Source organism: Zychaea mexicana (genome assembly GCF_025766255.1).
Source record: "Zychaea mexicana strain RSA 1403 chromosome Unknown BDB00scaffold_72, whole genome shotgun sequence".
NCBI lineage: Eukaryota > Fungi > Mucoromycota > Mucoromycetes > Mucorales > Lichtheimiaceae > Zychaea > Zychaea mexicana.
The window spans coordinates 1,518-26,477 of record NW_026516735.1 but is presented as its reverse complement, the minus strand read 5'-3'; the positions used below and the strand labels follow the sequence as shown (position 1 = coordinate 26,477).

Genomic DNA, 24,960 nt, shown 5'->3' with positions numbered 1-24,960 from the left:
AGAAAGCCGTGGACGAGGAGGTGTGTGTGGAGTAAGCGGAGACAGAGGCTGAGAGGCAAAGCCTAAAGTACTCTTCATGCCTCATAACCAGTGCGGCGACTGCATGCTTATTGGCTCTGATCTATACTTTTTGTGTTACCTAAAACTGATGATAGGATTGCACAGGCACTTCATCACTAAAACACTCGGCTTTCTTACGTTCCAACAATATTTGGTAGTATGAAACTTGCGTAGTTGTAGTGAGTTAAGGGCGATCAGTCAAGAGGCTGCAATACAAGCGCCTGTTGTGTGGGTTTACTCAGTTGCGCTTCTATTTTTCTCAGCTCACGGCTGTTGATGAAACGGAGGAGGATTGACGAACGCGATTTATCTAATGCATATGCGTGTGTTAATCTTTCACAACAAAATTGAATGTGTTAATTTATTGCTGTTGTCTCTCGCTGTGACGGTATATAATAGCAGTGCACTTCTCGCTTAAAAATAATAATTTAATTAGTTCCGTAATGCTTAAAAGTGCTCTAATTATCAGATTCACCAGTTATCAGATAAGCACCATCTGTCGCGTTCTGTATGCAAAACTATGCATGTCAGTGCCACGGCTTTATGGAATTGGCCCATATATCTATATAGCTTCAATTATGTGAACATACGGTTGCACACAAGGCGGCTGTGCTTAAGAATGAAATAAAAAAAAAGGAAATGCATCTGGCAAAGCAAAGCTTTCGTAAAAGGTCTTGTTGTTCTTTTTTTCACTTTCTTTTTACACCTACTCGGTAACAATTATATAAAGTAAAATAGTACGTACTACTATACTGTGCTTCAACTGTGGCAACAATGAAGAAGTTTTTCTTGAGAAGGCGACAAAAGAACAGCAATATCGAGAAAGAAAATTTAATTACGGTGAGGTTTAAACACAATTAAAGTGTAACAAAAAAATATGCAGCATAAACTTAGTCAGGGCCTTGCACATACACAAGTATCGCGAACATAGCCTCAGTAAACTATCGTCAATCAGCACGCTATTAAGTGAATATGGAGTACTGTCAGCCGACGAGCTGCCAATTAAAATATGGCAACACGTTTTTGAACACCTTAGAGCCGAAGAAGACTTGATCATATGTATCAAAGTCTCGGAACAATGGTACACATGTATACGAGATATGCTGCTACCAGACACCTTTGCCCAGCAAGTCATCCATCCGTTATCTCATCAGAGTCTCAGACATGCTAGGCTGAACCAAGATAATCTACGACTCTGCTTAACGTTTATCAACAGCAGCGAAGAACCATTTCAACGAGCTAGGTATTCACTTCAAACCCGTGTTTTCCTTTTTTACCGTTGGGTGCTGGTTGACCGATACGCAGATCTCGTTGTATGTTTTTGTCTTTGCACAAATCAGAAATTGAAGGTCTGACCTTTGATCTTTTTCGGTACCGACTCGATAATATCGTCCGGCAAAGTGCCAACAGCTTAAAGCGCATCGTCCTTGTCAATCCTATCGACATGTCATTGAAAATGTTGGCGATAATAGCTACATACCAGAACTCTGCAACACTGCCGGCAGCTTTTGGAGTTTGCGATGATCTCTGTTGACGAGAAAGAATTACGGAAAAGACAATGGCCGCTAACTCCAAAAATCAACATCGTACAGTACGTCAATATCCACATAAACCTCGATATTTGGACCCAACTGCTGTTTACATGCACCTCGCCTCTTTACGATTGAACCATATTGTTGATAGCACCGCTGCCGGTCATGTTATGGATCTACTTCAGAAGAGCCACAACCTCACCCATGTAATACTGAACCCACTTACTACCACGTTAGGCCACGCTAATATTCTCAGATATTGTGTCAGATACCTTAATTATCTCCACGTATTGATCATGGCAGACGGAGGCAGAGCAGATACGGTCCTCGGTAGTAGCAAGCATTGTGGCATTCAACCAGGAACGACGAACGGAATAACAACAATCACCACGCCATTGCCAACGTCTTCGTTAGAGTTGAAATCGTATCATTTGCATCGACGAACTCTTTATAGTATGCAAATGCGGCCACAACACTTGATCCTTATTGAAGAAGGGCGCCGAGCTACCGGTAATTCACACTGGATTCCCAATGGCATTGGCGTGACCCATTTACAAAGCTCATTCCGAAAGATTCTCCTTGAAAGTCTTTACACAGCCAAGAATGTTGTCTGGCAACATCTTTTTATCTATAACGTTCTCTTTACAAGTTTTTATGACTTGCGCTACTTTGCTGTGCATTTGGGCAGAGGAACGACGCGCAAATCATCACACGATATTAATCGGATTATTTACCTTATCGTTTCTTCTTCCACGATGCTGGAGAGCTTCACCTATCGACGCGATCATTTCACCCTGCGAGAACCTTCCAGTCATCCTCCTTCTCCTCCTCAAAATGCTGTCGCTCGTAAAGCAATAACAGAGAGCAAAAAGCGAAAACAAGCACAAAAAACAGAGTTTCAAGGAAAAGAAAAAAAGCCAGAATACAAAATTGATGACGATGAAGAGGAATCGCGTCGACATAACGTATCGGACCGTCTCTTTAATGCAAAAGTGCCTTCGGCTGACTACATTTTGTGTTTCAGAATCATCATTATAGCGACAAAAGACTGCAAGAATTCATCTGGTTTTATGGGGATCAATTAACAAAGTTGGAGCTTGATTGTTCGATAAGTATCGAGTGTCTATCGTTTAACATCGAGAATCCGACTAGTCTCGAAACTTTTTGCCTCCGTCATCGATGTGCATTAATGGATGTGAACAATTGTTTTACCATGGGTCAAGGAAGGGCTTCGAAAATGTTTGCTACTTGGCGTCGCATAAACGTTCAAGTTGGAGGAATAATACCACTAGAGAGCTCATGGCACGATATCTCTTGAATGCAATATATTTGCTGTCATATAACTAGCCATACTATTATCATCACTATCGTTAACTGTTATTACAGTACTGTAGTAATTTGTAAAGAAGAGTTAGTTAAACTATGAGTAATAAGATTTTTATAAGCATTGAATGATTTTATATGATACGTATGCCAGAATATAAAAAAAGAAGGGCCTGCTTCTACATGATAAAACCATTGCATTAAAAACTTTGTATATAAGATTAAATTTGGCTCGTGCTATTGCGATGGACAGGTTATGGATGATGCTGTGTTGGCGAGGTATCATTACTATTGTTGCTTCCTTTAGTAGTGGCGACAGGGTTATCGTCACTGGACATGGCAGCATGGTCCTCCAAAGTCCGAGCATCTTCTTGAATAGGTGGTAAGCTTCACTTATGAAAATCATCACGATCCCCACGTTTCATAAAAGAGATTGTCAAACCGTTATAAATTGCGCTGATGAAATTGGCAGCGGCCGTTTCTTGATCGTCAGCTAAGAAAAGAAGGTCATATCGAGTATCAATAGTATTGCTGGGTACGCTTCACATATAAAAATCATCATGATCCCCAGGTTTCATACTCTTTTATATCGCCGGTTCTTTGTTCCATTAAAGCGCACAGACCCGTCGCCGACAATTGTTGGATCAGAGCGGAGCACGGCAAGCGGAGCCGCATAGTGAAACAAACATATACGCACCATAAGAAAAAGACAGTTGACAGACTACAACGATAATTATCATCAAGGCACTTCTTCACATTGCTGCAGTTCACTGGCTCCTTAGGGCAGTAGTGTCAACAAAATTTTTAAGCTCCGTCATTTTGTTTATCGGGCTCATAAAAAAAAAAGAATCGACTGCGCGTTTTGCCCTTTATTCTTTTCTTTAGTCTTCATATTCATCTTTGTACATTTGCAGTGTTTCTTTCATTATCACTTTTTACCTTTCTTTTTTTATTATCCCGGACGAGGGGCCCTGTGGGTGTACATAGTTGAAGGGAGCTAGTCGTGCACGACTGGCTCTTGCTCATCTTTTGTACAGTTGCAAAGTTCTTAGTTTCATCTTGGTTTTTTATCTTCCTCAAAAACTGAAAGCGAGAGTGTGTGCAAAGAGGTACGTATATGTTCGCCGCTGACAGACCTTTGTGCTATTTCTTTAATTTGTAGGAACTGTGGAGGAGTAGGTTCTGTCGGGAACTGAGGCTTGCGGACAAGAAAGGGAGGAGTAGGTTCCGACGGGAACTGAGGCTTGCGGAAAACAAGGGAGGGCAACCTCCCTTGGGAACGGAGGATTCATAAAAGTCGAGGTACGTATATTCCCGCCGTTGGCAGACCTTTTTGATGTTTCTTTTATTTGTAGGAACTGTGGAGGAGTAGGTTCCGTCGGGAACTGAGGCTTGTGGACAAGAAAGGGAGAGGTGTAGGTTCTGCCGGGAACTGAGGCTTGCGGGGAACAAGGGAGGGCAACCTCCCTTGAGAAACGAAGGATTCATAAAAGTCGGTCGACTTGTCAGGCAACATCAAATAAACTTGGTTTCTTATTGTACTTTCTTGAATAATGTAATTGTAACTATTGGGTAGATCGAGTGACGATTGTAATAAACGCGATCTTTTTTTTATATCTTCCTACTGCCATTGCGCTTGGTACTTGTTGGTGCTTTCTCTGGAGCAGTTATGTAGTTGCAAATGAGCCTTTTTGTGCTTGAGTCGTCGAGAAAACCGTAGGCTGTGCATTCGCATGTGTGCTCTCAAAAACAATACAGCTGGTTTACCTTCACGACTATACCAACAATGATTGCAAATTGCTGGTGGCAAAATAAAAAACCGTATCGCAAAGCAAACAGACCATCCCCATATTCACATATACACGAACCAGATCGCCAACCCAAACTAAATGATGTTTGCCTTGATTTCTTTGCAGTATAAAAGGCCCAGTACATAAGCTCATTTGGGAAGTTACATAATCCAACTTGTTGGGTCTTGCCACCAATCTCTCAAGATTAATACTACTGATACACGTATACTAGTAATACTCATAGATAGATTGAATATGAAATGTACCATCACTGCTTACGATTATACTAAGCTATCCCAACAAGTTATTAATATCTCTTGTCTCCAATAGCTTTCACCGGCGCCAAAGTTGCCAAGTTTGCCAAGTTTGTATAGGCGAGTTGTTTTGTGCTAGCGACGATTCAAAATTATAATGCGCTTAGCTTTTATCTAATCAGTTTTGAAAATATATGTGATTGTGATTAAAGCGGACAAAGTCCTGATCTCTTGTGTGCTGATGTGTCGTTTTGGCAGGGTTGAAAAGCATCCGCCACAAGGATATATATTGTGTCTATGTCCCGTAGCCGTGTTAGTAATAAATAAGCACCATCCTTTGTCAGTCAATGCTACGGGATTATTGCTGCACCGCCCGAAGATTAGTGAACCAGTCGTCCCTACTGCAAGATCATTTTTGCATACCATCAAGAAGACAAGAACTTCAAAAAAAGAGAAGGAACAACTCATTTGGTGGATCTTGGTGTCTTCAACCACTGATTTGTGACGAAAATGCGTGGACGCATATTAAAACGTTCCGCCCAGTTACACTAGAATGACTCTTGGTCGGCGTATATATACCATGTACAATGTCACTGAAAGTCAAAACGCGACAGCGAACGATCGCGCGAAACAAAGGCTGAATTTTATTTACGGAAGGCTATGCCACTCTACTGATAATATGTACAGCCACGAACATAGCTTTATCTCCCAGTTTTGTTGTTCGCTTCAACTTTCCAGCTTTTTGGCAAAGCATCGAATAAGTATATTGCGAAGACCGTGACGAGAGTTTGACTTCATATGGTATTAATTGAAGACCTAATATATCAATACTAACATACTCAATTGGCACACATTATAATATGTAGTGACTGTCAATACCCCAAGGTATTATGAGCGATGTAATTCAAGACCAGTATAAATATATTTGAAAATGGAAAAAGAATGTTAGGCATACGTTAGAGATACGCTTATGAAAGCTTTGAGTGCACACCATAATATCACGCGTCTCTTATTAGCAAAACACGGAGCGCCATTGTTTAGCAAGTTTTGAGATTTAGTAGGATGGGGTTTGTATCAACTACTGCGAGTTTGATAAGTATGATGGCGCTGGTTCGATAACTACAACCATGTATATCCTTACATGAATATGAATAAACGCTTTTAGTGAGATAGAGTAGACAGTTATATCCGGAACTCGGTTTATCTAAACTTCACCAATGAATAAAAGTTATACGGATACTTCCTGTGTATTTTGTGCATTGATGCCTTACTTATAGCTCTGATGGTTGAGGCCCCAACAATACGCCCCAGGTTCGTTGTTTTAATTTGTTCCAATCATTGGAAAATCGGTCTTTTGCTCTTTATCCCTCTCTCTCTCTCTCTCTCTCTCTCTCTAACGCGTTCTCTCCTTTCTTTTCGCAGCAAACTACCTAAAATTCACTCAAGACCAAGTCGAGTGTTTCCGATTCAGCATCTGTCTCTCAAACGCAAACAAATTCCATCACAAGGATGACTGATCCTACAAGTGCTAATGGTGACACCAACACCACCTCTTCTTCTACTACTCATACGCCGAATGACATAAGCACACCGGCCCAGACAGCAACAGCGCCAATGAAAGAAGACCCCACACCAATCAAGCGAAAGCCAGGCAGACCGCGCAAATTGAAACCTCTTCAAGTGATCCCAACCGTGAAACGAAAAGTAGGACGTCCAAGAAAAATCCGGACAGAAGAAGTGATCCCAACCGTGAAACGAAAAGTGGGACGTCCAAGAAAAATCCGGACAGAAGAAGAAACCCAACCCAAAGAGAAGCGCAAGCCAGGTCGCCCTCGCAAAGTTCCAAATCCAACTGAACCTCTTAAGGAAAAGCGTCGACCCGGCAGACCTCGCAAAGTACGTCGACTTCCTGGGCGACCTCGGATAATCAGGCCAGAAGAAAATCAACAACAACTGAATGGCGATACCATAAATGCAGCACAACAAGCAGTTCAATCACAGACTTCTTTAGCGAGTACTTCTTCACTGCCGTCTTTGTCAAAGCCGACAGAGACAATAAAAAGACCACGAGGGCGTCCACCCAAGATAGTCAAAGATGCTCCAAAGCGCAAGCGGGGTCGTCCACCAAAAGTTCAAGAGGCAACGAAGCTGGTTGCGTCACCAAAGGAAAAACGTGGACCTGGACGACCTCCAAAGCAAAAGCGTGGACCTGGAAGACCTCGCAAAATACGTGTTGAACAGGACCAACAACGCGTGACAAGTCCGAAGAAAATTAAAATTCCCAGGGTCATACCAGCAGAGGCAGACTTACGAACAACAACAACGACTGCAAGAGATGATGTCAAACGCGGTCCAGGACGACCCAAGAAATTGCCTGTGGTACAAGATGAGACGCGACCTACCACTTCTGCTGCAACAGCAACAACAACAACTTATCGTGGATCAGAAGAAGACGATGACAACAAACTTGCTCAAGAGGAAGAAGACGACACTGACATCGTTGGTCAAAAAGCAATGATAGCCGATGGAAATGGCAACGATGGGAACAAGTATCCGGTGGCTGTGTTTCTTGATAAACTCCAAGTCACCGACGAGGAAATGGATGAGCTGAATGATGATGATGATGAACATGCCGAAGCAGACGCGACACGTATCGAACAAGAATCTCTTGTAGAGAAAGACAACGAGTCTGTTGCATGTGCCACCACCGCAGCCGTCGCAACAACAGCAACAAGTAAAGTAGCGCCGCCGCCTGAAGAAGATGCCATCCGGTCGACGCCACCGCAGATTATCATAACAAATGAAGATGGTTCGCCCCGCGCTTATGGTAAAGGAAAACGTAGCAAGACACCATCCGACCACGATATACCCGCCACTAATAGGAAACGAGCCAAGCGTACCATTGCAAAATACACAAAGTAGTGATAGTGATGCCTTGTCTTTAAAATTAGGAACATGCATACATCCTGCATACGTACAACAGATCGTTCCTCTCCCTTTGCGACCACACTCTGCCCCCAATGTCACATGATTTACACTCTTTTGCTATACATACATAAATAACAATGCGGATATTATGATGAACATGGTGGGCTTTCCATTTATTATGATGATGAGTAATGTTGGTTTGCAGCAATAGCAGCCATTTGCCTCCACACACCATCCGATCCAGCCTTCCATAATCGAATTTTTCCATCATCACCCGACGACGAGAGAATGGTACCGGTGATATTCCACTCTACACGCCACACTTCTGCATTATGGTCATTGAATGCAGCTACGAGTTCAATCTGCATATGTTGTTGTTGTTGTTGTCCACCAGCCTTGTTTTGTCGCATCGCGGATGAAGCCGAACCTACAGTCGGTGATTGACCATATCTTTGTTGCTGTTGCAAAGCAAATGATGGACTGGTAGTATTGGATGGTTCAGTGATCTTGAATATCCGAACATAATGATCCTTGCTTGCCGTGGCAATCAACTGATACGTTCGCGCCATACTTGGAGCCCAACTGACATCATGTACTTCTTGCTCATGACCCGGTAAATATTCGCCTGGATGCCATCGACTATGTCCGTCGTGACGAAAGATGCGTGCACCAATCTCCTTGCCTAGCCCGACCACCATCATGGGTGTTGCTGTACGGTTTGGACACCAGTCAATGCAGTAGCCACTGTCAGCCGCTCCAGGTCCATTCATTGTCGCTACATTAGAATTGTTGTTATTGCTGCTACTCGTCGGCATGATGGCAGATGCTGTGGCATTGTTTTGTGATGTGGGTGACACGGTTGTGGCTATTGCACTTGTGGTGGTTTGTGTCGTGGTGGCTGTACCGCTGGCGCTCGTCATGACTGGAAACGGGTTGACATTTCCGGGCGCGTCGAGGCCAGGTGTGGATAATGCGTGGCTGGCGATGGATGAGTTGCTAGAACTTGTACTGTGGGTGTTCATCGGTTGTTGTTGTTGTTGTTGCTGCTGCTGTTGTTGTTGTTGCAATGGTGGTTGCACTATGGCGGATGGTTGCGGGGGCATAGAAGTAAGGGATGTAGGTGGTGTGCCTGACAATGTAGGTTGTTGGGAAACATTGCCGTCGCTGTGTAATGTAATTTCGAATTCCTCCATTTGGGACCATTGTGCAAGGTTGGTAGGCTCTAATGCTTCGTATATCCGTACAATACCATCTGCTGAACACGTTGCCTAATGTTATATACACATACACACCCGGGCCCCCTTTTTTAATATATTAATCCAGGAACACATCCATTGGATAAGCTATCTCTCTTTTTCTTTCTAAACTCTATATACCAGTCTTAAAGCACCTTGCGTTGGTGAAAATGCAATGTCTAATACAGCACCGCGCGACTCAACCAAGCGGAATCGTTCGACCCATCGTTTTTGACTTGCTTTAGATTCTATAAAGATAGCCCGAAACAAAAGAGTTATCAACTAACGCTTCCTCCCCAAAAAAAAAAGAAACACATGAAAGCACAAGTGTTAAAGTAGGCAGAAGGAAACTGTTTGTTCTATTACCCATTGGTTGCTCCTCCCATATTTTGACGAGTCGATCCAAAGAACAGCTTGCAATGACCTGACCATACTCGGGATGAGCCCATATTGCTTTGAGAATAGACGAATCGTGTGCTTTCCATGTATCATTCAGTTCCCATACGGCTGCATCTTCGCGTTCAACGAAATCCCATACTTTGAGTCGTTGGTCGGATGAACACGTAACAAGACGCTTCCCGTAAAAGTCGTATGAAATGTCATGGATTAAATCCTCGTGAGCAGTGTCAAATTTCGTTACACTGCTCATGATACATATAACGCGAAAACAAAAATAAGAGAGGAGGGGAAACGGAGCTTTTTTTTTTACTCCCCACACACACAGCGACTATTTCATGCGACATTCTCAGCGGGCAGAAAATCTTTTTTTTTTTTTGCTCACTGGAAAAGAAAAAGATGCTTCGACTAGCACCCTGCACAAGATATATACGGTGTTGTTATCATACTACGCGTACTATTAACCATAGCCAACTACGCTTAATACCACACCAGCAATGGAGATCAGTACATAGCAAACGACACCTTCGACCTAACGAATATGAACTTCGCGTTGGTTTCGGTAATAAGGCATATACACAACAACGTAACTCAACAGCATAAATAATATACATGTAATGTGTTTTAGCCATTGCCATTCTACAAGACGAATTGCCCCATTTCTTTACACATGGTTTGACGGAACATTCCATATACTCACAAAACATTGTGCTGTCGGATCCGCACTACACACGCTTGTCTGTACCTGGCAAAACAGCATACCTTGGCATAGCCGAAACGCTTCGGTGGAGTCTCCGCATGTACTTTGACGATATCCAAATGGAAATTACCCGGCTACGTGTATTGCCAGATAAACAACAACAAGGGTTCGATGACGATGACAATAGCAATTCACCATCACCACGACCGTCTATAGACGATATCAAAAACAATAACAACAAACCAACGATCCGGCACCTTGAAATTCGTTGGCGACTCGAAGGCGTGCGGCATCCATCGTTTTTCCTTAAATTGGCAGGACCTATAAAGCATTACGAAGGAGTATTTTTGTACACGTTTGATCAAGAAGGTTACATTGGCGAACATCGAATCGAGCATATTGTTCCGCCGCCCAGTCGACGTATCTTGTTTGTGCATTCACTCGGTGGTCGATTGCGGGCATATTGGGAGGAGATGAAGCGAAGGAGAGTACCAGAGCTAAGCCCAGGGCTATGAAACTTGCCTTCCCCCCACCCCAGCGACCCCACCACAACCAACAAGAAGAAGTTGATATACACATATATAGTTTCAAAAGATGGGTTTAACGCGGGGGTATAACACCGATACTGAAAGTTTTACTATTCGTATAGTACCATTCCATATGTAGTAGCGCACAGATGTAAACTTTAGTAGTATATATAGCTATCTTCCATGTGTCGTAGCAATAAATATAAGGAACTCAATGTTCTCTCAATAATAATCAAGATTTTCAAATTAAAACATATACGTACTTGAATTGATGACTCAAGAACTTCTTGCATATAGTAGACACTATGTTTATAAGCATAATTGGAGAGTGGAGGGGTGGGGCGAGGTGGGGAAGAACAAGGCTAGAAATCTGTAACGAAACAAGTAGTGAAGCATGGCTCAGTCTACAATTTAAAAAAGTGGTATGTATATGCAGCACTGCCATGTAAAAGCGTGGATACATTGATGTCACGCACAGACATTCCAAGTCGTGCCGATGGTATTTAATGCGAGACAGCCCTATTTCTGGTTTTGAGCTCTCCCGCAGATCATTGCTACAAAAAATAGTGCCTTTATAATATATCATAATGACAGTGCAGCATTGCTGCAAAGGACTTGAATAAAGCATGATGGCTCTGACTTTAAGGATACGTTCGTGGCAGCAGTAGTTACTGAGATGTTCTCTCTTTCAATATATCACTCACTTGATAATAATTGTGTGTATTTCCATGGGAATGCTGCTGCATTGTTATGTACATGTTTGATATAGTTACCATTTTGATTCTAGTCGTAGTAAGCAGATAATAAGGAGTTATATCCAGCTTCAGGTCCAGCACACACCAAAATAATAACGCGGTTCTGTTTTTTTGGCGCTAATTTTCGTAGAGCGCGACGGCGCGAATACGCGTTCTCTTTCTTTCTTTCATTCTTTCTTTCGGCAAACTAAACCATTCATAGCGTCAATGTCTCTCGTCAACATTTTGAATATTGCTGTATTGGATAACCCATCGTCCATCACCAGCCCTCTTCAATTTGAAATCACTTTTGAATGCAATGCTGAACTTCAAGATGGTAAGTCTATTTTTTTTTCCTTACAATGTATATAAATTTTGTTACGATTTACACGAACCTATACAAGGTGTGAGAAAAGAAGACGCGTCTTTTCTGCATTTACTCTTCTTCTTTCTCTTTTCATATAAAGACCTGCTCTATTAAAAAAACAAAGGGGACTCTATCTAAAAAAACGGTTTACGTTAGATTTGGAATGGCGCATGATCTATGTGGGCTCGGCTGAAAGTCAAGAATATGATCAAGTCCTTGATTCCATTATGGTAGGACCCGTTCCTGTGGGCGTCAACAAGTTTGTCTTTTCGGTGAGTTTATAAGTCGAGTGGTTATTGAATAGGGAGAAAACTCTTGTTTCTATATGATAAAACAGAGGACAAGTATAAAGTAGTATAATCAACTCACACACACACACACACTCTCTCTCTCTCTCTGGTGATGTTGTTATTCTTTCAAAAAGGCGGGTCCACCCAACCTCGATCTTTTACCCCAAAAGGATCTTCTCGAGGTTACTGTCGTACTATTGAGCTGCTTGTATCACGACAAGGAATTTGTGCGTGTCGGATATTACGTGAACAATGAATATGTGGATGAAGCGTTGCGCGAGAACCCTCCAGACCAAGTGCAGGTTGACAAGTTACAACGCAACATTTTGGCAGACAAGCCTAAAGTCACCAGGTGCGGAAAAACAATTCCTATGAAAGGTTATGTGTAAGAGAGAGAGAGAGAGATCACTGGTTGCTAACAAAATAAAAATTTTATTAGATACACGATCAATTGGTAACCTTATGACGAACGACAAATAACTAAGGGTTACCTGTGAAGATGACTAAACAACAACGAAAATGTGATGTGTAGGTCGAACCCACAACAAAGTGACCCAGTAGCAGACGGTGCAGCATCCGGTCAAGCGGATCAGGTAACTTTTGTATCTGAATGAGGGGGCTACCACCAGCAGGGAAAGCTAAAATTAATTTGTACCAAATGCATATATAGGACATGTTGGTCAATTAGAAGAAGGATTTGGAGTGAGTAGGTTGATAATGAACGACGACAGGGGACGATACCCAGGAAAACACCGGTGTTATTTTGCAAAAGCACACAAGAATTTGTTTAAAAAAAAACCTAGTGGATAAGAAGAAAAAGGTGTTGGCAATTACAGCAAAATACTACAGACAAATTATAATTATTATGTACTTGAAAAAAAAAAGGACGAGCAAAAGCAGAAACAAAAAAAAAGATGATATATGAACATTTGGGAAGGAAGGGTTGGATGGGGGTTGTATGTATGGATTTGGATGAGGTCGGTGAATGGATTGGATAAGGAAAAAGATTGAGAGGGGAGAGAATATGTTATTTCTCCATGATTGCTTCTGGACCTTGCCAGAGATTGATGAGTATGGCAGCCATGAGGATTAATGAAAACCGACACCACTGGCACAATGCACCAAAGAGACATTGCAGGACCCAATAAGCGCCGCCAGTGAGTCCAGACGGCACTTCATGGAATAGTTCGACGCTATTATGTTCAGCGGCAACAGCAGAAGAAGGAGCGTAGTATTTTGGTGTTGATGGTGACCGTCGTCCTTTGTTGTTGTTGGAGTAGTAGCGGCAATCAAAGGATGTGAACAAGAGCTCGGACGAGAGCCGTGGATAGAGATCGTGGGCGGCATAGACACTTCCGGAACCACCGGGTGAAAACAGGTCAAAGTCAATGCTGCTGCCACTCTTACTCTTGACGCTTCTCGCGCTGCTACTACTACTACCCTTGTGAACGCTCCTGGTGCTTTTGATGTAACGCGCCGCCGCCTCCTGAATCATCATTGATGGCTCCTTACTAAAACAACCCGCTGGCGTTGGCGATGGAGGTGAGAACGACGTCACGGGTGTCTCTAGTGCGTATTCGGCCGGTGCTCTGTAAAATGATGCCAAATTCTGCTCGGTCAGACTTGCAACGTCGCGCAGTTTGCGAGCTACAGACGGCGTCGGCGACGACGACGACAAGCATGAGTCTGAATCGGAATTGCTAGCGTGTCCTTCGTCGTCGTCGTCGTCGTCTTGGTCAATTGTAGCTGTGGGTGAGGGAGCAACCATGTCATCTGGCTTGTTCTGTTGTTCTTGCAGGCTTCTGAGCCATGCATTCTCTAGCTCGCCCAATAAACTTTGTTTTGGCGTTGTCATACGTAGATCTTGCAGGGCGCATGATGATAGCGATGTTGTTGTTGGTGTTGCTGCTACTGGTGGTAGTGGACCTCCACGTTGTTGCTCACCATAAAAGACAACGCCACCATATTCACTGGGTGAGGGCGATGGTTTGGGTGACCAGCCGATACCACGGTCCCGTAAGCGTGACAAGATCGTACGATGCTCCTCCAAACTGGTCGTGAGTTCCTCAATATGTTTGAATTGGCGCTGATAGGCTTCCTGCAGATTCTCGTAACCGTCTCGAGTGAATTGGAACTGATGGAACTGCTGGCGCATGGTGTCGAGATCCGAAAGCGCTGTTTCGAGTTTGTCTTCAATCAGTTTTTTTGCGTGTGCAAGCCCTTGGTTTTCAGACTGCATGTGCATCATCTTTTCGGCTAACTCTTCGGCAGCACCCCATTCATTTTCTTTGTCGTGCATGTTATACAAGGGCGTTATTCTTGCACTATTAGCATCATATGGATCGTTGCTGCTGCTGCTGCTGCTGTCTTTTCTTTTCAAGGCTGCTGCTCGTTCCTGCCGAGCATTGCGTGCCTCTTCAAGCTCCTGGATCTTTTGTGCAGCACAATCCAGGTTACTCTGCAAGAGTTCGATTTCGTTGTTTAGTTTCCGCATCTGTTTTTCGTTGGCCTGGGTGGATGCTGATGATTCGTTCAGGGCATTATCGAGCATCATTTGCATCTCGGCGTTTTTGCGTTCCAGTGCTTCGATCAGTGCCTCGCGAGCATTTTGATTAGATATCAGTCGCATCGCATTGTCGTAGTCTTCTGCGTCATCGTCTTTTTCATCTTGGCTTCCGTGTGCGCTGTCCCAGCACTGTTGTTGTTGTTGTTGTTGTCGTGATTCTTTGTCATCATGAGCCTCGCCTTCATCGATCGACGGCGAAGGCAGACTTTGGTTGCACTGGTTCACTTGATCCAGCAAATTCTCGTAACGTGTCTTCAAACACATGTTATTCTCGAGGAGAGACTTGCCGATTTCGGCAGCTAGTGCGAGGTCTGTGGGCGCAACCCAGAAATAAAAAAGTGATTAGTTCTTCAACAATAACAGTGATATGGCCTGATTGAAAGAAAGAAAGAAAGAAAGAATAAAAAATAACATCACTGCGATTTTGCCTGTGTTTTATGCATGCATACGCACACCCCCCCCCTTTTTTTTTTAAACAAAGCCGCCCCCTTTCGTTCTCACCCGCACGACTTACACACACACGACCCTTGTATAAACGCCAGAGGCAGAGCGAAAAAAAAAAAGAGAAATAAAAAGGACAGCCCTTGTCAGCCAGTATTACCTCTGTCTTTTTCACGGAGCGTAGAGTACGCGTTCTTTAAAAGTGAAGTCAATTCTGCAGATGATTTTTCGGCCACCCATGAGAACGACGACATGAATGAAGCTGTGGATATTGCCCCTGGTGAGACAGGCTCAGTGTTTGGTACTCGTTGTTGTTGTTGTTGTTGTTGTTGCTGCTGTAAAAGGCAGGTGAGTGGTGGAGGTGCGTTGCGACGAGCCATGATGAGTTAGTTTTATATATGATAGATGCTGTTGTAAATGGACAGTGTTGGTTTATGTACAAAGTAATAATGAGTAATGATAGTTATGGAGTAAGGCTGGTTGGTGATATGTATAAAAGAAGTAGTAGTAGTAGCAGTAGTGAGAGTGAGAGTGAGAGTGAATGAAAAGAAGAAGAAGAAGAAGAAGAAGAAGAAGAACAGAAAAAGAAAAGAGAGATCGGAGGAGGAGGAGGAGGAGGAGGAGGAGGACCCTTTTCAGTTCAAACAGGTTGGTAGCCCATGTGCTGTACATACTTACACCCACTCCTCCACATGTATCAAGAGTACACCTGCACGTCGTATCATATCCTCCCCTGCTCTCTCTCTGTTTCTCTCTCTGCGCTTCACTGGGCACATAGTCCCATTATCATGCACGCTAATTCCTTTTTCCTCTTCTGTACAACCTCGAATGCATTCGCATCTTCCCTTTTCAACACTGGACCGCGAGCACGGTTCTTTTTCTCTCTCTCTCTCTCTCTCTCTCTTGAATCACTTGCAGCATTGCAGGTAGCACACAACAACAGCCGTACATAGCCCGAATATCACCCAGGCAGTAGATTGTGTGTGTCTGTGTCTGTGTGAACACAACAACATCAACAACAACGACAACAACAACAACAAAAGGCGTTGCTGCATACCAAATATCACATGCTTGGGGCTGACTGATTTATTGCTGTCCTCCTATGCCTAATCACTCTCCTTCTTTTCTATCGACTGTTATCTCTTGCTGCTACACACAGGCACACAGACACACACACACACACACGTCTAGAGGAGCCTTCTTTTTTTTTCATTTCTCACCTTCAGTTGCAATAAGAGAACCGTACCTTCAATGAGCACACAATAGACGACGTACCACTCGTAAAGAATCTCTGACTGGGCTCAGTGCATAAAAGATTATCAAGGAGCAACCTTAACTAATCTATTAATTCGCTGTTGACACAAAGGGACGAGAACCCTCTCTCCTATTCCATACCACTCCCAGCGAAAGGGCCCTCCTTCCTCCTCAACCTCGGTGCGTCTAGCTGCTGCTGCTGCTGCTGCTGATGATAAATGCTGATGATGCTGATGGGAAAAAGTTAGCTCGCCAGTGCCACCAGCAGAGAGAGAGAGAGAGAGAGAGTTTCATAGCGAATGTTCGGACACAATTGATAATAAATTACAACCAGTAAAGTACAGGCAATTCTAAAATTAACTCTTTCTCTCTCTGAGAGAGCTGATACTCCGATATATCAAAGCGGGGGATGATCTTTTTGACAAGTTTTCCGGGGGGGGGGGAGGGAGGGAGGACCATTACGCGCTGTATGGGACACTCTAGTCAGGGCCCACGCTAAGAAACAAGCAACAACGAAATGTATACTTGTATAGGCGGCAATAAGCAGTTCTGGATGATCGAATTACTGCCCACATCCCCTCCTTTACCTCCAACCCCAGGACAAGCACAATCAAATGCGTGCTATGAATGCTATAGCGTTGGCTGGTGGCGGGTCTTTTGTTCTTTGTGTCACGCGAACCTGGACATTTTACAAGCAGAGCCAGAAATCGCCCTTCTTTTTTTTTAGCGCCACCCTCTCTCTCTCTTTCTCTCTCTCTCTCTTTAACCCAACTCTTTTCTTTATGACTCTGTTGTAGCCAGTCCTTCCTCCATTCTTTTTCCTTCCCCCCCCTCCATTTTATAAACCACCCAAACACCTCGTTCTACAGTCATTCCTTTACATTCCTTTACTCAAAATAGTCCCTCAAGTCCTCTTCCTCCTCTCCTCATTCTTTCTTACTCTCTTCTAACATATACTCCATCATGAGCCACTTTCACCAGAGCAGTCCATCTCCACTCGCACACGCCGTCACCATCAACAGCAACCATCTTCACCATTCTCCTCCGCAACCTCAACATCATCATCAACAACAACAACAACAACAACAACCAAAGAAACGCACTCGCGTAACCCCGTCGCAGTTGACCATTCTGGAAGAAACCTTCGCCATTAGTGCAACGCCAGATAACAAGATGCGCAAACAACTCGCACAAAAGCTTCAAATGCCAGAGCGTTCGATTCAGATTTGGTTCCAGAACCGTCGCGCCAAGGTGAAAATGCTACAGAAGCGTGCAATGATGCGAGAAGAACAAGAAGCCGCCAAAGCTCGATTGTATGCAGAAGCAGCTGCCTATGTTCATCAACAACAACCTTATTGGTACCCGCGTCGGTCGCATCAATATCATCCTCACCATCATCATCCACAAGGAGGAGCTAAAGTACCCATCCAACGTGCATGGAGCTCCGACATTGTTTCATCGTCGTCATCTTCTTCTTCAACAGCAGCAGCAGCGACATCTAATCCTGCTCCTGCGCCGCCATTTGCGGGTCCCCTTCCTCCTCCGCCACCACCACCACCTCCACCAGCAGCAGCAGCAACACCGTTTCCTCCTACATTTGCTGGTGCACCGCCACCACCACCACCACCACCTCCTCCTCCACCCTTCACAACGGCTACACCGCCACTTCCATTGTACCTCATGCCAAATGAAACCATGGGCTATCCGGAAAATGTGGATGATATGCGATTTAGACGAATTGGTAAATACGCATGCAATACATAAACCTGCTTTATTAATTCCTACCTGAGTATAAAAGGCTAAGTGGAACGTATACTTGAACAAAAAAATGTAGATAGTGAACCTGCACCCATGATCCATGACCCATCCCTTTCACTCGGTCCAGATCCCATTGCCGCTGTACCAACAACAACGACAACGACAACTCACGACGGACTGATTACAGCCAACACGCTCACTGTTGGCACCTGGCACCGTATGAAAATCACCCAACAAGACCTACTGTGCTACTACCACTCAGCGGACCGAACATTCGCATGGCATATCCGAGACAGCGACTACCATTTCAAGATGGTGCTCGCGTTCGACACCATTGCTTCTATTGAGATCAACAGTCTGGCCGACAATGTTTCGGCAGATATCCATCTGGACCTGACCGAGCCACCGTTGTTTTTCATGGAAACGAATGCAGCCCTTGGCGACGGCAGCGACAACAACAACAATTGGATCCAATGCAGTGATTTTACTGAAGGCATGCAAGCAACATGTATTCTTCGACACACGATCCGTGGCTTGACAGCCGATCTGCGTCAGGAATTGTTTAATATTGCCAGTATGGACGATGGGTTGTGTCACATCACTCGGTTTTCCATCGACACCAGCTCATCCTCGGCTGAACCAGGAGGTCCTCCCTCGGGTGTTTTTGTCGATGACCCAAACATGTTGTGGCGACATCAGAGTCTGCCCTTGGGATTCGGTGGTTGGACGGACGAGTCCTCTTCTTTTTGATCTCTTTATCCAACCTTGGTCCTTCTCTTTCTTTCATTCTCTCCAATCTGCCATCTCTCACACTCACACATATTTATTATAAATAATTACACATTGTTGCATCATCACTTATCTACCCCCCCCACCCCCAACCGCCGCACACAACTCGCAATGCACTTATCCCCCTCCAACCTTTGTTATAACAACAACCACTCTTACCCAACAATCATTAGAGCTGTCCCTTTTTTTTGGCCAACCCACACGTGTTCCTCTATACATCATTACATGTTTCGCACAATGCATATCTATTATTATTCTTATTATCATTAAAAAAAAGCGAAAACTTCCTTAGATATCACCCAAAAAAAAACTGTGTATCAAAACAAGGAACGCGTTTGTTCCAAATGAATAACGCGTGCCTACTTTAGTTTTCGCGTAAATTTTGGTTGGGTATCCGCTATTAAAATTCGCGCTGAAAAAAAAAAAGTTCGCGTCGTGCCTGTGTCTGTTCCCTTTTTCTCGAAAAAAGCAAACATGAGCACACCAGCCAAAATCAGACGACTGACTTACATTACCTTCACCAAGGGCCACAATCTCCATTTAAAAACGGAAGCCACCAATTACCTCGCAGAACTATTAAAAAACGACACCCATGCAGCCGACACAATCAAGACGATCGCACAAGGTTATTTGAAACAGTTCCAGGGCGATCCGATTGTCAGTAAAGAGGCACTTTATAAAGTGGTCCTGGCCATGCAAAACAAAAAAGCAAAAGCACATGCACCGACACCTTTTACGCGAATGACTTCACAAGAAGAAGAAGAAGAGGAAGAGGAAGGAGCAGGAGACTCGACACAAGAAGAGAACATCAATAACGATATGCGTACAATGTCAATCATTGATCGCGTCGATGTCACACAGCATTTTGACGTGGTCAGTGCTTTTGATATGCCTCGGTTACGATTTAACCATGTTCGCAAGACTTTTATAACGTAAGAAGGTGTGAGAGGGGAAAGAAAAGAACCTTGCCTGTGGAGAGAGAGAGAGAGAGAGAGAGAGAGAGAGAGAATCTGACTTACAGGAAAAAAAATATGTGTGTATTAGGTGCAACGACAAGCCTGTATTGCTTGGATCCGCAAATGAAAAAGCTGCCCTGTACCGCGATCGCTTCGATATTATCAAACAACGGCTTATGCACAATGAGAATTTCTGTCCACCATCCACGCATGTATCAGATAATGATACGTATCTAAAGGTAAAAAGTGATATATGTTTGCCTTTTTTCTTTCTATTATTGACTTGCGCGTACATCCCCTTTCACAGATTGCACCCATCAAAACGCTCATTGGTCGTGATCGCGAGCATTTCTTGCTTTTTGGCATGTTGACACAGCTGGAAGAAGGGAAAATATTCTTGGAAGATGAGGATGCACATATAGAGCTGGATCTCTCGTCATGTGCATATGATGCAGGGATGTTTACCGACGGCACTTTTGCCTTGGTCGAAGGTCTCTATGGTGATGATCATATATTCCATGCAGAAGAACTTGGTTTCCCACCTCCAGAATCACGGGCGCTCACAGAGTAAGTTTCTTGGTTTTTTTTTTTTTTGGGGGGGGGGAAACGAGGGTGCTACTGGGGGTAATATAGTAATCAATACTCAATGTGCTATACCGTTCAAAAAGTACCTTTTACTCCGGCGTTGATTTCCTTGGATTGAGAAAATTGAAAGTGGAAGAGGTAAGTCAATTAAATATGATGTAAGATCCAGGAATTTCACACACTAACACTTGAGATTAGGATCGGCTAAAAGCGGAAGAAGTCGCAAACACCAATGTATTCTTTGCTATTCTATCCAATGTGCACCTCGATGAACCACGGGTAAAGAACTGATATTCATTGTTTCCCGGGGATTTACTTGAAAAAAGGCTAACACCCGCTATTTTGGAAAAAAAACAGGTGATGAATGCGTTGCGTCGAGTATTTGAAGGTTATGAAAACGACACACAGATCCCATTAGCATTTATTCTTTGTGGCGACTTTTGTAAAGACAATTCTATCGATCCACATGTCTATAAAGGTTAGTAGTACTAGTAGCATATGTATAGATTCATATTCAACGGAGAAAATGAGAAAGAGACTAAAAAAGAAGAAAACCTCTACCTTACGGGATTATCCAGATAATTTCACTGCATTGGCAGACCTGATTCAAGAATTTCGAGGCATAGCAACACATTCGTACTTTGTGTTTGTTCCCGGTAATAAAGATCCTTCCATGGGTGGCGGCAGCTTACCACAGACAGTGATTCCTGAATGGTTCACAGCGCGTATGAGAGGAAGAGTACGGAACGCCATCTTTGCATCGAATCCATGTCGGTAAGTTGATAGGCACATGGGTACCCTTTTTTTGGGTGGAAAACCAATGATAACAACAAAAAAAGTCTAAAATGATTTGGGTTTTTAATCAAGAATACGCTATTGCACGCAAGATATCGTCGTTTTCCGCGAAGATTTGTTTAGTCGCTTATGGCGAAACTCCTTATTATTCCCTCAAATGACTGAAGAAGATGAACCAACCAAACATGTAAATGATGAAGGACAGCTTTTCGTGATGAAACAAGAAAAAAAAGAAAGATGGCTGATCGATCATGCTCGTTTTCTCTTAGCTTGTACGCACAGTCATTGATCAAGGCCATTTATGCCCGGTTCCTTTAACAGTAAAACCCATCTATTGGGCGTTCGATCATGCCTTGCGATTATACCCCTTACCGCATGCAGTAAGCTCTCTCAGCCACTCCAACCTTTACACTCCATGTTGCCATGGCGAACAATATAAGCACTACTAATACACACATACTACATATATAGCTCATCTTGGCAGATCAATGCGAATCATTCGGTTTGACGTATGAAGGCACCCATTGCATTTGCCCGGGCAGTTTCCCAACTTCAGACTTTTCTTGGAGAACGTATTATCCGGCGACGCGATTATCTGAGAAATGGTACACACTTTATCTCTAAATTTAACATATTAAAAGTAGGACATGGAGGAGAACTGAATCAACCAATTTTTTTTATTGTTGCTCTGTAGTTCATTACCGTCATAACGTGTCTCTGGTGCATATCTCGCTTGTAGGCAAAAAAAAATAAATGTATTCAAAAGGCCCATTTGTTCAATCAAAACCTAATTAGGTTTCCCTAAATGCAACAGCAACATTGATTGAAAATGTTTACGTCTGTCGTGACCTATCATAGCATGTTTTTTTTGTGCGAGTGGATATATCATATAGCCACCAACAATTTCGAGAGATTTTATCGTAGCACAAGCTTTTTCTTTTTGTGGGAGCCCTATCATGCTTGCCAATCCATGTTCCGAGGAAGCATGAAAATAAGCATTTAGTGAAGCTCATATTTTAGCTGGTAACTATTGAATTTATATAATTATTATTAGAGAATTGAGATGCTATGTAAAACGCTCGCGTTCATCATACAGATCACAATGAAAGATTATTAAGAATCAAAAGCCACGACGACACAGGAACTGCCAGAGAAGTTTATGTGATATCCCGTGGGGCAAGGAAGTGGTCTCCTCTATTATCGCACTTGCGATCAATAGTGTATCACTTATTGCAGTATCACATATTCACAATCCATATCTAAAATCAGGATGTCTGTCACCAACCAACTCATGTCCACCATACTTTTCAATTTGCCGTTCCTTTTCCTCTGGTGTCATTTTGGCTCGATTGCTATTGATGCGCTTGAGCGTGAATCGTAGGGTCAAGATTGCGATGGATTGAAGAGCAACTGTGGCCAGTCCGATGGCATGGCCTTTCCAATACAGTGGTGGATCGAAATATATCTGACCACCCACAGCGCTACCGATAGCATCGATACAAAAGATGATGCCCGATGCAACAGCACGTCGCGTCAAGCCGTAATGGTTACTGGTATACCATGCTAAACGGATCGGCCCATCTACTCGCTGAAATTGTTTTTTTTAGTAGTTGTGCACTCTCTTCTCTTAGTGCGATAAACGAACTGAAAAATGAGACAATTTTACCGTGGCTGCGATAAGGATACACACTGTAAAGTACCGTACACCAACATGCTGTTCTGGGATAAACATGATCATCAAAAATCCAATGATAGCGACCACATTAGCCGCGATCAAAAAGTAAGCTCGCTGAAATAGCCGATCTAACATGAGAAAATACACATACAGTAGTATTTGATGAGTTTTCTTTTTTCAAACAAAAATTCTGGATAACTCACCCGAATAATACGCTGTCAAAAAGATAAAAAAACATGCCACAATGTTTGGCGGTGTCGTCAAAGCTTGTGAGATATCTTCTGCCCAGGTACCCAGGCCATCGATGATGGATGGTAAGGCAAGTCGCACACCAGCACCAGGGATGGTACTCAAACCAGAGATAATCCCATATGCATATGTTTTCCAATCCGTCAACACACTTTTCACTTGGATCCACGACCAAGTTGAATCCTCTGCAGCACCTTGATCTATCATTAAAAGTCATCATACCCACACATAGTAGTAACATTGTCAGAAAGATATACTATGTACTTATATAGTATGCAGAAATGCAAGTGTGACGTTGAATAATTACCAGCTTTAAGTCGATCCAACTCTAGTTTACGCTCCTCTTCTGTAAAAAACTTTGCAGTTTCCGGTTTATCGGGAAGGAAGAATAGCGTAGCGATTGCGAGTAGAATGGATGGTGCACCGAATATGATGAATAGCCTAAAATAGGAAAATAATTTTTTAAGACAACGATCTTCTGCTATCTCACTCTCTTCAGAAAAAACTAACCATTGCCAAGTATTCAACGTGTTGGTTGGTATTTGACTGATTCCAAATGCTATCAGTCCAATTGTGGCCCCACCTAAGGCTGAGACAATAGCCGTAAATCCAGAGCGTCGAGCAAGCTCGTGTCTCGTATACCAAAGAGAAATATAGTACCTACAATAAAATTAAGAAAGAGAGAGAGGGAGCCCATCAATACTGTTTATGATAGAAAATGGTGCTGATTTTGTGAACGAAAGAATAATAAGAAAATACAGCCGTACATTTGAATCGGATCGTACACTTTTTTTCGAGAATATGATAATGTTACAGAAGGTTCCATGATTTACATATCATTAGCCACCCGCTTATTTTTGCTATCGACTTACCTGCTTCTGATGCCCCCAAAATGATTCTACATACAAGTAGTCCTGCAAAATTTGTGGTAGCTGTCATGCACAGGACAAGTGTGCCCCAGGTACTGAAGTAGATAAAAGATGATTTTGAGTCAAGACAACCCCCAGCATCACACAAAAGGTTTCTCCCACACTTACAATATGAGGATTGTCAAAAAGATGGATGGCCGCCCGCGACGAAAGAGAATATTGATAGGAATATTGACTACAAAAAATGCAACATAATATGCAGATAGACACCAGCGATACTGGAATTCAGACATATTCAAATCTTCCAAAAGACCACCCAACTTTGCATTCGTTACGACCGATCTATCATTAATAATGATTCATACATGATGAGAAAAGGTGCAGTGGTGATCAGCTGAACCCGTGGTCCAAGATATACACATTTGTCTTGATAATCACTCTTACTGTTCGTAACGTCCAAACAATTCTGCAAACAGCAGAATCGGCATGATGTGCATATCCATCTTTCTAGAAACGATCAAGGAATATATATAACTGCTTGAGTAATTGCACCTCGGATCTTGTATAAACAATACTGGGTATTATGTGCTTCTGTAATATGTACCTTCGTAGTTTTTTCTCAGAGGCTATAGTGTGTGGATCATTTTTGTCGTAGTAGGAAGACATGGACGTACCATCACCCTTCTTAACCGCGTTGTCTGCTACAACAACAATGTCAGCTTTGACTGTAGTATTTACTGGATGCGGTTTCTCCATTGAGCAAAATATACGCAGGTAGTGAGAATGAGAAACAAAAGAGGAGAAGGAAAGGGTCCGTCCTTGTTGGTAAGAAATAAAGTAATGACTGCCGTAAAATAGTAAGCAGAGCTACACAATCTTGTAACACA

At 43.1% G+C, this 24,960-nt stretch overlaps 9 protein-coding genes across 9 annotated transcripts; 6 read left to right on the top strand and 3 right to left on the bottom strand.

Annotated features, from left to right (window-relative positions):
* The first annotated feature begins 786 nt into the window (after positions 1–786).
* On the top strand, positions 787–3,071 carry BDB00DRAFT_838012 (uncharacterized protein). Its single transcript, XM_053124609.1, has 6 exons — positions 787–900; positions 978–1,303; positions 1,366–1,518; positions 1,544–1,651; positions 1,744–2,584; positions 2,617–3,071. Exons 1-6 carry the CDS (start codon positions 835–837, stop codon positions 2,908–2,910), a joined length of 1,788 nt encoding a protein of 595 aa, XP_052976585.1. The 5' UTR covers positions 787–834; the 3' UTR covers positions 2,911–3,071.
* Positions 3,072–6,335: 3,264 nt separating this feature from the next.
* BDB00DRAFT_837997 (uncharacterized protein) lies at positions 6,336–8,031 on the top strand. The gene has a single exon (XM_053124608.1). It carries the CDS (start codon positions 6,469–6,471, stop codon positions 7,879–7,881), a length of 1,413 nt encoding a protein of 470 aa, XP_052976584.1. The 5' UTR covers positions 6,336–6,468; the 3' UTR covers positions 7,882–8,031.
* BDB00DRAFT_837994 (WD40-repeat-containing domain protein) lies at positions 8,032–9,836 on the bottom strand. Its single transcript, XM_053124607.1, has 3 exons — positions 9,489–9,836; positions 9,264–9,370; positions 8,032–9,155 (listed from the first exon to the last, which is right to left on the bottom strand). Exons 1-3 carry the CDS (start codon positions 9,769–9,771, stop codon positions 8,064–8,066), a joined length of 1,482 nt encoding a protein of 493 aa, XP_052976583.1. The 5' UTR covers positions 9,772–9,836; the 3' UTR covers positions 8,032–8,063.
* Positions 9,837–9,843: 7 nt separating this feature from the next.
* On the top strand, positions 9,844–10,984 carry BDB00DRAFT_837992 (uncharacterized protein). The gene is made up of 2 exons (XM_053124606.1): positions 9,844–10,080; positions 10,147–10,984. The coding sequence occupies exons 1-2, from the start codon at positions 9,918–9,920 to the stop codon at positions 10,731–10,733; spliced, it is 750 nt and encodes a 249-aa protein (XP_052976582.1). The 5' UTR covers positions 9,844–9,917; the 3' UTR covers positions 10,734–10,984.
* Positions 10,985–11,485: 501 nt separating this feature from the next.
* Positions 11,486–12,985, top strand: BDB00DRAFT_837987 (histone chaperone). The gene is made up of 6 exons (XM_053124605.1): positions 11,486–11,816; positions 12,003–12,118; positions 12,271–12,488; positions 12,576–12,590; positions 12,669–12,729; positions 12,807–12,985. Exons 1-6 carry the CDS (start codon positions 11,708–11,710, stop codon positions 12,822–12,824), a joined length of 537 nt encoding a protein of 178 aa, XP_052976581.1. The 5' UTR covers positions 11,486–11,707; the 3' UTR covers positions 12,825–12,985.
* BDB00DRAFT_837985 (uncharacterized protein) lies at positions 12,986–15,713 on the bottom strand. The gene is made up of 2 exons (XM_053124604.1): positions 15,304–15,713; positions 12,986–15,013 (listed from the first exon to the last, which is right to left on the bottom strand). Exons 1-2 carry the CDS (start codon positions 15,521–15,523, stop codon positions 13,164–13,166), a joined length of 2,070 nt encoding a protein of 689 aa, XP_052976580.1. The 5' UTR covers positions 15,524–15,713; the 3' UTR covers positions 12,986–13,163.
* Positions 15,714–17,124: 1,411 nt separating this feature from the next.
* BDB00DRAFT_979808 (homeobox domain-containing protein) lies at positions 17,125–19,330 on the top strand. Its single transcript, XM_053129966.1, has 2 exons — positions 17,125–18,138; positions 18,232–19,330. Exons 1-2 carry the CDS (start codon positions 17,361–17,363, stop codon positions 18,903–18,905), a joined length of 1,452 nt encoding a protein of 483 aa, XP_052976579.1. The 5' UTR covers positions 17,125–17,360; the 3' UTR covers positions 18,906–19,330.
* A 307-nt stretch (positions 19,331–19,637) lies between these two features.
* On the top strand, positions 19,638–21,904 carry BDB00DRAFT_769038 (DNA polymerase alpha/epsilon subunit B-domain-containing protein; the record flags this gene model as incomplete). Its single annotated transcript, XM_053119787.1, has 10 exons — positions 19,638–19,876; positions 19,989–20,139; positions 20,208–20,467; positions 20,569–20,623; positions 20,684–20,764; positions 20,843–20,963; positions 21,064–21,259; positions 21,353–21,467; positions 21,550–21,660; positions 21,752–21,904. The coding sequence occupies 10 exons, from the start codon at positions 19,638–19,640 to the stop codon at positions 21,902–21,904; spliced, it is 1,482 nt and encodes a 493-aa protein (XP_052976578.1).
* A 622-nt stretch (positions 21,905–22,526) lies between these two features.
* BDB00DRAFT_875370 (major facilitator superfamily domain-containing protein) lies at positions 22,527–24,739 on the bottom strand (the record flags this gene model as incomplete). The annotated part of the gene is made up of 10 exons (XM_053127342.1): positions 22,527–22,868; positions 22,947–23,083; positions 23,159–23,404; positions 23,512–23,645; positions 23,715–23,864; positions 23,972–23,990; positions 24,077–24,168; positions 24,242–24,415; positions 24,518–24,580; positions 24,678–24,739. 10 exons carry the CDS (start codon positions 24,737–24,739, stop codon positions 22,527–22,529), a joined length of 1,419 nt encoding a protein of 472 aa, XP_052976577.1.
* Positions 24,740–24,960: the final 221 nt, after the last annotated feature.